At 41.5% G+C, this 13,685-nt stretch overlaps 1 protein-coding gene across 1 annotated transcript in view; it reads right to left on the bottom strand.

Annotated features, from left to right (window-relative positions):
- LOC111152819 (WW domain containing oxidoreductase) overlaps positions 1-13,685 on the bottom strand; it is a 1,002,850-nt gene that overhangs the window by 648,316 nt on the left and 340,849 nt on the right. The window contains exons 7-8 of the mRNA XM_022511477.1: positions 11,550-11,735; positions 5,787-6,051 (exon numbers count right to left, since the gene is read on the bottom strand). Coding sequence (XP_022367185.1) covers positions 5,787-6,051; positions 11,550-11,735 — 451 coding nt within the window. The remainder of the gene's footprint in view (positions 1-5,786; positions 6,052-11,549; positions 11,736-13,685) is intronic.

Raw genomic sequence — 13,685 nt, 5'->3', positions numbered from 1 at the left:
CTGGGCCTCCTGACTCATCCACTTCCTTCTCTGCACATCCTGAACTGCAGGGGTCTGCCCACCTCAGACAGACTGATGTTAAGGGATGCCTTAATGGCTGCCATTCATTAAGCACCTAATCGTCTTTCATTTATTCATTTACAAATATTTACTGAGCATTTACTTTATGGACCAGGGATACAGTAGCATGAATGCTAAAACAGCACATTTCAAGAGAGGGGAAAACCATTAAATAAAAATCACAGAAATCATTTTTCTAAACGGCATTTGTGTTCAGTGTTATAAAGAGAAACTCTGAGGTCCTTCCCTCGTCCAGTCAGCACCCATTTACGGAGGGCTGGTGTGCATCAGACAGCACGATGAGCATCCGCTCTTGGAAGAGCACAGAAAGGGGGTCTTGACCAGATCTTGATCTGATGCTTCCTTGGGGTGTGATGTGTGGACTGGGTTTCGAGGAATGAGTAGAAAGTAACTGAAAGTAGAGGAAAAGGAGGGTTTTAGACTAAAGGACAATATACTTCAACATCTTGGGAAAGGAAGGAGAATGGGGCTGCAAATAGCTTGAGGTGAAGCTGGTAGCATAGAAGGGGACCAGACAAGGCGGGTGCCACCCACTCAATTCTAACTTGCTTTCACAGTGACCCCATAAAATAGACAGCATTTCTAATTGACAGATGAGAGAACTATATGCACACTTATTCAACAGATCCCGCTCAAAAGCCATTATCCCACCCTTCTTTCTTGCCACCAGATCTCACCTCCCACCCTAGAGATAGAAAAATGCTAGAAATGCACTTTCCCAGTCTCTCTGTACCTAGGATATGGACAAGGGATGTGGGAGCTGAAGGCAAGTCTGCTACAAAGGACAGTTCTGAGATAGAATGTTCTTATCCTTGATAAAGAAGGGAGACATGTAAAGAGGGGTCCCATCCCTCCCATCCTACCTTCAGACGTCATCACAGAGGATGCAATGGTTGGTGCTACTGCAGCCATCTTATAAGCATGAGGGAAAAGCCAAGACAATCACAAAGGAGCTGCTTATACAGTAGCTAAATATACCCTTGGCAGCCTCTGGATTTCTGGATATATGAGGAAAAACAAACCTCTAGTACTCCAAACACTTTTAACTGGGTGTTAATAACTCACAGTCCAAAACATGAAAACTGACATAGAATATGAGCCTCACAGAGACTGAAGGATTTCAAAATTATATAATGAAAAGCGGTGGAAATGTTGCGTTTTGAATACAGGCGTAATGATTTTAAATCCTTTGCTCTTTTTCACGCTACCATTTCCCTTGGACGCCAAACTGAGCAAATACTGTTAATTTTAAAGCTCTGAACAGAATCAGAGGTGACTAATAAAACCAATGCCAATGATAATCCTGGAAAGTAAGAAGAATGTGTGAGGCCACAGGGATGTGACCTCAGCAGGAAGAACGCTGCCTCTAGGTCCTTCTGCAGAGTTCTGCAGGAAAGGTCAAGTGCGGCTGGACCACGGTGGGGTCTCAGGAGTCTAGTTTTCCAACATATCTGCACTGGCAACAGCAAGGCAGTAAGAGAACTGAGCCCTCATTTGGGAGTCCCAAAATATTTCCATTAGTGGAGAGCATGCTGGAATTTCTACATTGAAAAGCATATCTCCTCCTCCCAACACAGAAAAAGGCCCCTGCATTTCATTCCAGCACACCAGTAAAGATCCGAATGGGGTTTGTCCTTGATCATATCTAGAGTATAGTCAGCTGCAGGTATTTGGGGGGGGGGGGGGCGAAGTATTTTTCTAAAACACTAATTTAAAGAACAAATCAACATCTATTATCTCCTTCATTATGTTTTAAATTATACAACTATAAATCACCCTGCAGCGGGTTATTCAAGGGCAGAATTACTCAGCTTGGCTTTCGCGAAGGTTAGAAGAATGACATCTTGTGCTTTTCCTAGTTATAATTTATAACTTTGCAACAGAACCAGCGTTGCAGGTCCATCCATTAGCGGGGTAGCTGCACATCTGTTAAAACTCAGCACAATGACTGGCTTTACACGGCCACAGGAAACATAACTCAATCATTCCAGAAGTTCTACAAACTCAAGCCATTTTTTAATGTAAAATGATTTGAAAACGTAGTTCCCTAAAACATCTGCTAAGCTCTTGCTACCCTAACACATGATATTCTTTCTACTGTTACCTGCCAACATAAATATTTGGTCACACAAAACACCCTAAGAGGCCACGTGACAGCGTTCAGCTTCAAATTTACATACCGATCCGCAAAGGGCGGGCTTGGACCTAGGAACGCTAGCTCAGATGTTGTTTACCAGAAATGAAAGTTTTTGTCGGGGGGTGGGGCAGAAAAGGTTGAGGGTTAAGTTCATGAAGGTACTCTCAAACATTTTAAAAAGGAAACCTAACTGCACAAGAAGAGATGTACAGGGTGGGGGCGCTGTGGTTATCTGAACAAGGGCACTCTGAGGAGCCTCTAAAGGGTCTGCAGACGAGTATGCCATTCTCTTGGGCAAGCTGGGCAAGTCCTCTGTGCTCTTTAACTACAAAACGAGGGTAATAGTTCTAACTGCAGAGCCTTTGGAAGGAATCCGTGAAGACACACTTGCTGAGGCATAAAGCATCACAATATCTGGCCTAAAGTGCCAAGTAGCATCCTACCTGGGATGGCAGGAATCTAAAATCAACACACAGGGCAACAATCACCAATAGCCAAAATTACCCTAGAAAGTCTTTTCTATCACCGGGTCTGGGTTTATAAATTACGTTACTTGGAGAAACACCTATATATGAACACTTTATATATACTTACAGTGTATATTCATACATACATATGCAAAATATAATTGAGAGTATCTTAATGCCATAAAAGAAAGCTACAAAGACAGGAAAGTAACATTTAATATACACACGAGGGACGTGACTTCGTTATCAGAAAGCTCCCAACAAACTTTAGTTTCCTTTAAGATGTTTCAAAAGCAGCTAAAGAATCCTGTATATATTTAAAAACAACCCTATTCCCGGGGCATCTGGCTGGCTTAGGAGGCAGTGTGTGACTCTTGATCTTGGGGTTGTGAGTTCAAGATCCACACTGGACACAAAGCTTTCTTTAAAAAAATAAAATCCTATTTCCATTTGTATGTATTATTTTTATTTTTACACAAATTGGAGGGGAGGGAGACAAACGTTCCTCCCCCTCCAGACCCCCCCCAGACTCCTCATCCACCTGCCCTGACCTCCAGAATTCAAAGGGAAGAGATGCCAAAGCCAAAGAATTACCAGTAGGGGTCGCTGTGCTGAGATTAATCCCTATGAGTTTCTCATTAGTGATTATTATACTGCAGGCGGCCAAAATGGAAAAATTAATTAATTTCAAAGTGATAATGCATTTACAGCAACAATTAGAAATGTATAACTATAAAAGGGCAACATTTAAAAGACAGATTACATTTAATAAAGTTGCACAAGAACATCCAATTGTAAAATTACTGATCTGCAACAATATTCCTTAAAGAGGCACTTAAAATAGCCTGACTCCATGAAGGGTGACCTAATTACTGTAACTAAAATCACCGTAGTCACAGCAAGTCACAGCAAATAAAACAGGGACATTGATATTAGAATACTGTTGTTTAATACTTCAGGGAGCCAGCTCGGGTGGAGAAGCAAAGGCAGAGCCTCCAAGCACAAGGCTGGGCTGTGCTTCTGGGTTCCATGACCTTGTGCAACGGCATGTGTACTGGTATCAAAGGAAACACTTCTGGAGTGAAATGCGGATGGAGCTGGGAGGCACAGACAGCCAAGTGGTGATGAGGATGCTGCATCCACGCTAAGCTTCAGGCGTTTAGGAACCCAAATTTCACATGGGTCAGAAGAGGATGCAACTATACGGCTTATGTCCAAAAACAAATCTGTGTTAAAACGGTAGAAATGCACTCTGCATTCACGAAACAAACGTCTTATCGTGACAGAAGGAGTGTCAAGCCACATACAGAAGGATGAAACATCAGACCGACTTTTCAGTAAGCCCAGTCTGTTCCACGTCACACAGACCCATCCCCGGTTACAGTCATGCTGATGCCTCCCCCACACGCATGGAGTCCAAAATGTTTAGGAACGAGAAGGGAGTGGCTGTGAGTTTGACAAGTTACTTCTCATTCCAACTCTTTATAAACCGAGTCCTAGAACTCTGATGGCTAAGAACACCACCCAACACCTAAATATATAAAGATAGTATTAGCAATTTCCTAAAAGTCAAAACTTACATACACATTTCATAGTCTTCATAATTTATATGCTTATCTTAAAAAAGTGTAGTTGTGTCAGATAAAAGATGCTGTTCCTCAGTTACCAGCAGGCAAGAATATGGAAATTTCATTCTGCTACGGCTTCCCAGGGGACCAGAAGTACATGTTGAAGACCAGGCTCTCTTCATCTGGACACCCTTCCTACTGTGCCGATAACCTTCTCTTTGGGGCCTCTGGGGACGGAGACAGAGGTCCTCCCAAAACACCACCACCAGACTCCCAGCTTACAGACTCCCTTAGTTCTGTGACCCTTGTATACAACACAAACAATGACGTTTTGTGCAACAGTTCTCTCCAAAGGTGATAAAACAACAAGAATAACAACCATCATAACAGGAATGCTGCACACCTACTACACATAGACACCATGTGGGCACATTATTTAACTGTGTTTTCTGATCTGAAATATTTAAGTGTAAATGAATTATAAATCTAAATTGAAGTAAAATCAAATTAAAAATTCAGTTTCTTACCTGTATCAGTCACTTCTCAAGGGCTCCATAGCCACATACGGCAGGTGGCTACCATGCTGGATAGTCAGAGTAAAATCATGACAAATGCTATACCCATTATTATAAAATGTCATATCCGTTATGGTCAATCCCCCACCAAGCCACAGGGCCATCTTAGTTGTGAGGAATCATAATGATTTCGCCTTGTGACACTTATAAAGCCCAAAATGTGTCTGGCCCTTTTCTGACGACTTGATGTTAGTTAATTAAGTGAAATAGTACTATTTCGCACTAATTCCAAGTGTTTTTAAAGTCCTCTTGTTTAGAAAGATACCATATCAAATATATTGTGTAAAATGTGCATTGGTCATTTAAAAGACTTTCTATTAAAATGTTTTCATGGAAGATGTCTCTAGATGTGGTTGTTATACAACCATCAAAAATGTAAAAAATTCCCATTTACCTTGTGAACATTTCCAAATCTAACCACAGAAGTGTTTCATCGAAAAGGACCCACCTTTGGGGAGGTAAAGAATAAAATGCACTTCCAACCAACGAAAGGTTCTCCAGATGAGATTTCCATTCATTAAAGAAGAATTCAGAACATCAAATAACGATTCTCAGTGGAAACAAAGGAATCACTTCCGCTGATAATTCAGTGATCAAAAATCCATGTTTTTCACATACTGACCCAAAATACCATTATCAAATACTACCCCTTCTGCATAATAGCAATAAAACAATGGCATCAAAATAGAAGCATTTCCATCAAGACTTCCAGCCGTCCTTAACGCAACATTTGACAACCACATCTACTACCCAGCCCTCCAAGAGCCTTTAGAGAAACAGATGCCATCTACATCCACTGAAGTATGATCTAGAGCCCTTTTTGACGGCTCTGACAGGCCTGAGGATGGGACTTTCAAGAACAGACTCATCACCACAAAACGCAAGAAGCTGAAGAGAACACAGGAGTCCAGAAAGGGTGCACTGAAGGTGTTCGCGGTGACAGAAGCTGTTCACTTACCATGGACTTGGTGAAAGGCCGGGCCAAGGTAAACAGCAGCGTGTACACCCACCAGTTGCGGTGAATGGAGGAGTACATCATGTTTCCAGGATGCACGGCATTGGACGTGACCCCGCGTGGGGACAGGCGGCGGTGGAGCTCATTGGAGAAGAGAATGTTGCAGAGCTTGGACCGGTTATAAGCCAGCATGGCCCAGTAGTCATTTTTAGATGGAGAAAGGCGGCTGAAGTCCAGTTTTCCCGAGGAATCATTAATATCTGTGAATCTAAAAAAAAAAAAAAAGAAGAAGAAGAAGAAATAGGACGTGAAGCAGCCAATCTCGATTTCTGATACTAGCATCTTTTTTCTTACTTAGAAATCTGAGGAAATCAGAGACAACTGTGAACAACTGAGAACACAATTGTGCAAATGTAGAAACAAGTCTCCCTTAGAAACTGACAATAGTGATTTAACACAATAAACCAACTGGGTCCAAAGACAGAGTAAATAAAGGTCTAAACTCAGAAATGGGGCAATTTTAACATGCTGAACTCCCCCTCCCTCTAACATGGATTTTTCAAAACCTTCAACAGGAAGTTCAAGGATAATTAAATTAAATGGAAAAGCATCTTAAATAAAGGGCTGCTGCTTTTGGGAGCAGAAAGATATCACATTCCTAACCTTTGACCGGGCTTTCCTGGGTTGTTTTAGCCAACAAATGCATGAGCCCTGTGTATTTTCATTTGAGCATCCAAGTAAATATAGATGAGTCTTGCTGCCCCCAAGACTCTTTTCCAGATTAAAAATTAATGATTATAAAGGGGTTATAACCTTGGTGAGGTGCCATCAATAGTCTTATACGTTTAAAAGATAAATGTAAACAAAGCCAGAATGAGTTCTGGCAGAGTCTACTGTTTTTAAGTATACCCATGGCATGGATACACACAAATCAAAGTAAGTAGTTGATGTTTTATAATTGGGTCTGACGGAGTCATTAAACACCAGCTGTTTGGTCCTTTCCTTTCTTTCCTGTTCTTTCTTTCTTTCAGTAACAAAGTAGTGACTGCCCTAAAAGAAAAGATAAAAAAGAATCCTAACAAAAGGAATTTTCTAGATGATGGTGCCAGCCTTGTTAAGGACCCCTCACAGCTTCCTTCACTAAATTAACTCTGGGCATTTGCACCAAGTAATAAGGAAACATAAGGGAGTACTCTGGGTAACTGCTGTGGAAACAGAAGCAAAAGGTAAAATGAAAATTATGGAATAATCTGGTTGTTCCTTAAGATGAGCAGTTCAGGCTCAGCTATGACCAAGGAGAAGCATCACAGGGACAGATGAAATTCATGTTTTAATGGAAATTAGACCTCCCTTCTGCAGAACTCAGTCAGTGATACCCAATTTCTGGTGTTAAATGACATCGCTGCTCTAAAGTCATCAACAAAGCCGATGGCCAGAAATGTTATCACAGAAACAGCAACAAGACCTTGAAACTAATTGTTGGCTGCCTATTTCCAAATCCCGAAACCACAGGAAGGGCCCAGACTTCTGAGCTTAATCATCTAAAGCAGTAGAACTTAGCGGGAAATTTGAAAATTTATGGGGGCCTTTTTCTGGTAGTTATAATGATTGCCAGCGGGGGCCGGGGATGGTGGATGTCCTGCAATGCAGACAGAGTCTTGCTCGGTGAAGACTGGCCCACTGGACATTCATGCAGATGAAAAGCCTGTGTATAACGATCTGAGCCTACAGCCTGTTTTACATACATGCACGGTTTTAACATTCACTGCATTTCTAAGAGTACAGTAGAACAACTATGCAAATGAAGAATGAACACACGTTGATATTCCATGGGTTCTGGGGGGAGGTGAGCCTTGAGTCCACACTGGTAGTATATGAGTCTGCAGTGCCACACACCTGTTAACAGTCTGCATTTGTGAGTACCCCAATGGAGGTGACTTACGTGCGGGCACGGACATCTGATTACTTACCTTTCCTATAGTCCTGCTCAAGTAAGAAACAAGCTATTTTGTTTCACATTTATTTTTTCTTCCCATTACAGTTAAGCTAGCATACTGAATTAAAATATATTTATGCAAGGAAGCTGCATTATTTCTGAACTTTATTTCAACCTGTAATATGGTATCACAAAAAGAGACTGTTGAAAATCCAATGATCCAACATATGGGCCATGTCTTAGAAATTCTACCTACTCTAAGTAGAAAGTAGCACCAAGGATCTAGACAGCATCTAAATGGTATGGGATAAGAATAGCATCCTTCTCTCATTCTCCACTCTTCTTTCCATCAATTTTGCTGAAAACCATTCTTGGCATATTTGTTTAGCCCAACCTAGCTTGAGAGCCATTTCTTCCAGGCAACTCTCCCCAGCTGCTTGTTGTCATAATGATTCTTGGGTGGCAATGGGAACGGACTGGAAGAAGCCACGCAAAGCATAAGGAAAGACACGTTTCCATGGAAATTAGGCACCCACTTGCCAGGACCTAGGCCATGATGTCCCTAGTGTTCAATGACCCCACACTGCCCCACCCCAACAACAGTAACAAAGCAAGCGATGCCATCTTTGGCTTTTATCTGTCCTTACCACGCCAGACTGCAAGCCATTTAATCACCTGCTTCCAACTCTGCACTGTGAATTCCTAGAAGGTGGACAGTAAGCCCCTTGCATAATGCCTACCACTGTGCCTGACACATAGCAGGGACTAATTACAGGCTTAGAGAATTCAAGTTTGGTGGTGGGTCTGGAAATCCAAACTAAAGGACCAAGTTTCCTTATTTGAGCCTTGTTCCAAAGGGAAAATTTAGCATTAGTTTCAGGTCCGCTAGGTTCCTCATCAATAGGTATATATGTGTAGCACTTCAGAAGTTTAGAACGAATTCCCTGCTTTGGTTTTGAAGGACAACACAGAAGTATCTCATGACTGAGGAATACCAGGCAGGTTAAGAGGGGGAAAGGAAACGATTCCTAGTCCTTAATCTAGAAATAAGGCAAAACACACACACACAGACACACACACACACACACACACACACCCCATGCTGAGAAATCAGATGGAACACAGTGGAAGGAAATTCTCAGGATGGAGAAGCACACCTACTATACGGCAGGCCCACGCTTTGCAAGCAGCCCCCACTCCGTTAGAGGGCACCTGACTTTCTGCCCTGATAATCTCCTGAGCAACAGACCCATTTTTAAGGTCTGATTAGCTTGTACTGACAGTCTTCTGGAAAACGGGAAGGGTAGGCAAGCTTTTTGATTCCTCTGAAGCAGGGCAGGCTTCCTAAAAAGTGACCGTGTTTACCTCTCAGCTCAAGTGGCAGTGAAAGAACTCTTCAAAGGCTACCTACCCTATTTTCAAGTTGAAAAACGACAGTGCCACACAACAATATCTTAGTAGAACTGTCCTCCTACCGATACAGTAAAATGTTAACATTTGCTCTCTGGGCATTAACACTTGCTGTTGTGGGGCTCTCTATCTTGTGTTTCTATACATACTGCTCCTTTTGTTTTCTTTTTAACCGAGGACTTTTAAATTGCCAAACAAAAATAATTAGTCTGGATTCTATGTAGACAAAAGCTAGTACGTTCAAAGAATAAGACTGAATTTGCTTCAGAAGCTGTGTGTGTGTGTGTGTGTGTGTGTGTGTGTGTGTGTGTGTGTAGCAACTTGGCACTCAACACAGACGCAGCCATTCAGAGCTGTACAGCCAGCCCTCTGCTCTTCTCATTCTATTTTAATTGTTATCTGAAAAATTTTCGCAGCAAGGAAGTTGAGTTCTCATTTCAATATGATATATTTTGGGTATGTAGAAACCCCATTCCCTTGCTCAGACTCCAGATGAGTAACTAAAATACAGTGAAGACACAGGAAGGCTAATAAGTATTTTGCCTGGGGGCAGTCTGGTATAATATTTTTCTGCAAACATAGGACTTTATTTTTCCCCAAACAGGGGGTCCTGACTCCAACGAAGAGACTCCACCAAGGTTTATGGAGGTAATTAGATATCCACACTTCCATTTTACAGCATGGTTTAGGGCTCTGGGTCCTTGAGCAGTGAGCGAGTGCTTTCCCAGGACCATACTCACATTGTCATCTCGGGCACCGCAGGAGGCAACACAAGTGTAATAAACAAATAATAAGCTCGCGGGAATTAGCATTTTGTAAAAATACCCCCTAACAGGTGCCAAAGATGACCAGAAAGCAGAAAAACCAGTGCCCATCAGCAGATAGGAGTGGGCCTGATGAGACATTTCAGGAAGTCCTTGGCTCTAAACTAAAATGGGACTAATTCAGGAGACCAAGGCCCTTCCTTCCAATTTGTCTGTTCCATGAAATTAAGATTCAGATCTCCAAGGTAGGCTCGAATTATGCGGCAGTTAAGAAAAGAACAAAGACGTCACATGAAATACCATTTGAGATACAGATTTACAAAGGGAAGCAAGCAGCTGACAATTCAACATAATCTCCCATTAAATACCAACTCATTTAAACATATCCCGTGGTGCCCTCCACATCTGGCAAACGATCAGGGCTGGCAGATTTATTTCCGGAGCTCGCTCTCCCGCACCAGCCCCACAGTAGCCTCCCTCACTCCTGAGCAGGGCCACTCCACTCCCTGCTCCCCCGCCCCCACAAACCTGGTGTGATTTGCAAAGATAAGACTGTTCAGATTTTGTTACCACCTAATTACTAGATGTTTCGTGTCTTTTAACACAGGAGAGGATTATTACGGGCATTTTCCTTTCATTTCAGCCATCATAAATTTAAAATGGTAAAAGTAAATCTATCTGCAATGTGTCACTTATACCATAAGCCCCTGTGTTTGGGAGTGATAAAGGGTTCAGGCTAACCCTTGGCTGGTCTCTCTCTTCCAAGTCCCAGGGGTTACATTTTATGGAAGCATGATTAAAAAAATAAGCTTCATTCTGGGTCACTAAAACATTTCAGGACTTAAGACAGAGAAGAAGGGGGAAAAAATAGGCCCTTGCACATTATTTTTTTTCCAGCTACTTTGCAAAGGGTGAACGCTCCCAGCCACACCAGGAAAATCTCCCTAACATGCATTATCTAGCCTCACCCGCGAAGTCCTTTGTCTTCTCTGACTACTTCTCTTTAGACAAATAGTTGTTTATCCAACTCTAGAAACAAATACGCTGAAAATACGACAAAATTTTCAAATGCCTTTTTAGTCAATTGGATATTCTCCTAATGGTAATAGAAGAGAAGTGCCATCTGATGTTTTAATTGAAATTTTAACCAAAAGAGGCATGGCCAGATTTCTAATATGTTCTAACTACAGTACTTTCCCTTTCTACAATTACACAGCTAATGTCTGCATTGAATTCCCTAATTTCTCATTATAAAACAATTGGATTTCATCTCGCAGTCTTTAATTGCATTGTTTCTCCTGCTAGAATAACTGCACATTCTTCTTGGTGAGGTGTTGAAGTTGTTGAATGACAAATCGATAAAGGTCAGGCATTCAGATTTAATCAATTATTATTCCATCTCAAAGCAAAATCAATGAGGGGCCTGAAGTATAGTTGTAAAAGCCATCTACGTCGCTATAGACAAAACCCCCTCCTAATCCTCCACAATCTCAAAACATGAGAAAGACCCCGGAAAACTAAGGAAGCCAGGCTGAGCGCACCCACACTTTCTGAAGGAGCATCGCTGAAAAGAATTTTCGGGAAAGGAAGCCTGGGGGAAACACTAGCTGGTACAAAAAGGGGGCCATGTGAACAAAACATCAGACTGTAACCCACCTATGGGACTCCGACGAGACCACAACTACTCGGGCAGGAGCAGAGCGGCACAGGACATCCTGAAGGAGCTGGACAAGGTAGAAGTGACCCAGGTGATTCACCTGGAAGGTGGTCTCCAGGCCGTCTTTGGTGAGGCTCCAGGGTAGAGCAAAAGCCGCTGCATTGCACACAAGCACGTGAAGAGATCTGAAAAATAAAACATCCAACGTTGTGCAGACATTAACACTCTAAAATCAAAGATAGCCCATACTCTGACAGGAATAACCAATTTTTCCCTGTCTTCAAGATTCATCAGTTGGAAACAGGATGTCATAGCATGAGCCATTCTGCTGGGCAAGGGCTTAGCCTATGAGTGGGCTGCAGGGCACCAGGAGTTCCCCAGCATACAGGACTTCCAGTGCTCAAACCGGGGCCATACTGGGCAAACTGGTCACCCTGGATAGAACCCAGATTCTAAAACCTAATTTTATCTGTGCATCTTAGTTTATTCAATTCTTAGCTTCTTTACCTAAAAAATCACAACAGTCTTTAAAGTAGATTTAAAAAATAAAAGAGAAATTAGTTTGTATAAAGACCAACACAGGAACCAGCATTTAATAGATTCTAAGTAAACATATCAAGGGGGAAATGCTCTGTTTAAAGAGACAGGCACACATTGTTTGAATATATTCCTCCCAGAGGCTGAATTACATCTACGCTTTATTTTTATTTTTTTTTTAATTTCTTTTCAGCATAACAGTATTCATTGTTTTTGCACCACACCCAGTGCTCCATGCAATACGTGCCCTCCCTAATACCCACCACCTTGTTCCCCCAACCTCCCACCCCCCCGCCCCTTCAAGACTCTCAGGTTGTTTTTCAGAGTCCATAGTCTCTCATGGTTCATCTCCCCTTCCAATTTCCCTCAACTCCCTTCTCCTCTCCATCTCCCCATGTCCTCCATGTTATTTGTTATGCTCCAAAAATAAGTGAAACCATATGATAATTGACTGTCTCTGCTTGACTTTATTTCACTCAGCATAACTTTAGAAACAAGCAAGCCCAGGGACAGGTAAGTGGAGGTCTAGTATAATATTCTCTCCTATTTCGTATATATATAATTTGTTTCATAATAAAATTTTAAAAGGTAGAAGTAAGCCTTTCTAAATCCTCATAGAGAACTGGTACTTGTGGGAGATCATCCCATGGTGCTAATAAGAATTATAAAAAGGTATTATTAAAGGTTATCCACACTGTTGGTAATTACATTGAAAATGCAAGAGATTACAAAATAAATGAAATGTAAAATTGGGAAATCATTAAATGACTCTGAATATATTCATATGGTAGAATACTATGCAGCCATTAAAATGATATATCTTTTGACCCTGTAAAACATGCATGTTATAGAACAAAATATATAATATTGTATGATCACACAAACACACATAAAATACTAATGAAAGGTACACAAAAATGTGAATAGTAGCTGTCTCTAGAGGTGGGTGGAACCTGAAATGTCTTCAAGTATCTTCTTTCTGAGTTTTAATTTTGATAAAATGCAAGTGATATGTATATTTTCTTTTGTTACTTGTGCTTTGGGGGTCTTATCTATGAAACCATTGCCTAACCCAGCATCACAAGGATACACTTCTATCTTTTCTTCTAAGAGTTTTAGTTTTAGCTCCTACATTTAGATCTATGGCCCTTTGTAAGCCACACAGAAGTAAAGTGAATGCAAGAGATCTAACATCATTCTTTGGCATGCAGGTCTTCCAACTGTTGTAGCTGTGTCTCTTAAAAAGACTAATCTTCCCCACACTGAGTGGTCTTGGCACCCTGGATGAAAATCAGCTGACCAACTGAAAGAATTTATTTTAGGACTCTCAATTCTATTCCATTATTATGGTAGTACTACAGTCTTTGTTACTAAAGCTTTGTAGTAAATTTTTAAATTAGGAAGTGAGAGTAATTCGGTGTTGTTCTTTCACAAGCTTGGGTTGGCTTGTGAGGAGCCCTGCGTGCACATATAAAGTTTAGAGTCAGCTTTCAATTTCTGCAAAAAAAAAAAAAAAAAGAGAGAGAGAGAGAGAAGAAAGAAGGAGAAGAAGGAGGAGGAGAAGAAGGAGGAGGAGAAGGAGAAGCAGAAGAAGAAGG

This window comes from Enhydra lutris, unplaced genomic scaffold (assembly GCF_002288905.1).
Source record: "Enhydra lutris kenyoni isolate GAN:26980312 unplaced genomic scaffold, ASM228890v2 scaffoldscaffold30, whole genome shotgun sequence".
NCBI lineage: Eukaryota > Metazoa > Chordata > Mammalia > Carnivora > Mustelidae > Enhydra > Enhydra lutris.
This window is presented reverse-complemented; position numbering and strand designations above follow the sequence as displayed.